Here is a 581-nt window from a genome sequence, read left to right on the forward strand (position 1 = left end):
TGGTGAACCCCCCCCCCCCCCTGGCCAGCCTGTTCCAGTGCCTCACCACTCATTCAGTAAAGAACTGAAGACACTGCAGGTTTCTCCCCAAAACTCTTTCAGCTGCTCGGCTCCGGAGCCATGATGGTTTTTGACACCACAAGGAACCCCAATTTTAAAACATCCTCACCGCCAGAGTTATTAGCTGTCTGGAAGTTATGTACAGCTTGATGAGAATAATAATTGTCGTAGAAATCAGCTGGGTTCTGAATCGGCTCGTAATTCATGTTGGGTTGCCTCTCGCCAGGCATCTGCTGGTACTGCGGCCCCGGAGGACAATGATTCTCTCTTGGCATGTTCACCATGTGTCCTTGAACTCCCGGGGCGTTGTAAGATCCGCCGAGACCCGGCGGCGTGAGGGGTGGCCCACCTTGCTGTCCTTGCATCGGCATCCCGCCCTGGTTCTGCGGGCCCAGAAAACCTGGCGGGACACCCTGCATGGGAGGACTCTGCGGCATCCCTGGGCCTTGAGGGCCTCCGCACGGGTGATGGCCCGGCGAACCGGGGTGCATCGGCGGCCCATTGTGTCCTTGGGACATGCC

General features: G+C 57.8%; 1 protein-coding gene across 1 annotated transcript in view; it reads right to left on the minus strand.

Moving 5' to 3' along the window:
• The window catches only part of ZC3H6 (zinc finger CCCH-type containing 6), an 18,293-nt gene that overhangs the window by 3,325 nt on the left and 14,387 nt on the right, over window positions 1-581 (minus strand). The window contains exon 10 of the mRNA XM_009868537.1: window positions 170-576. Coding sequence (XP_009866839.1) covers window positions 170-576 — 407 coding nt within the window. The remainder of the gene's footprint in view (window positions 1-169; window positions 577-581) is intronic.

The sequence above is a fragment of the Apaloderma vittatum genome, unplaced genomic scaffold (assembly GCF_000703405.1).
Source record: "Apaloderma vittatum isolate BGI_N311 unplaced genomic scaffold, ASM70340v1 scaffold34944, whole genome shotgun sequence".
Lineage (NCBI taxonomy): Eukaryota > Metazoa > Chordata > Aves > Trogoniformes > Trogonidae > Apaloderma > Apaloderma vittatum.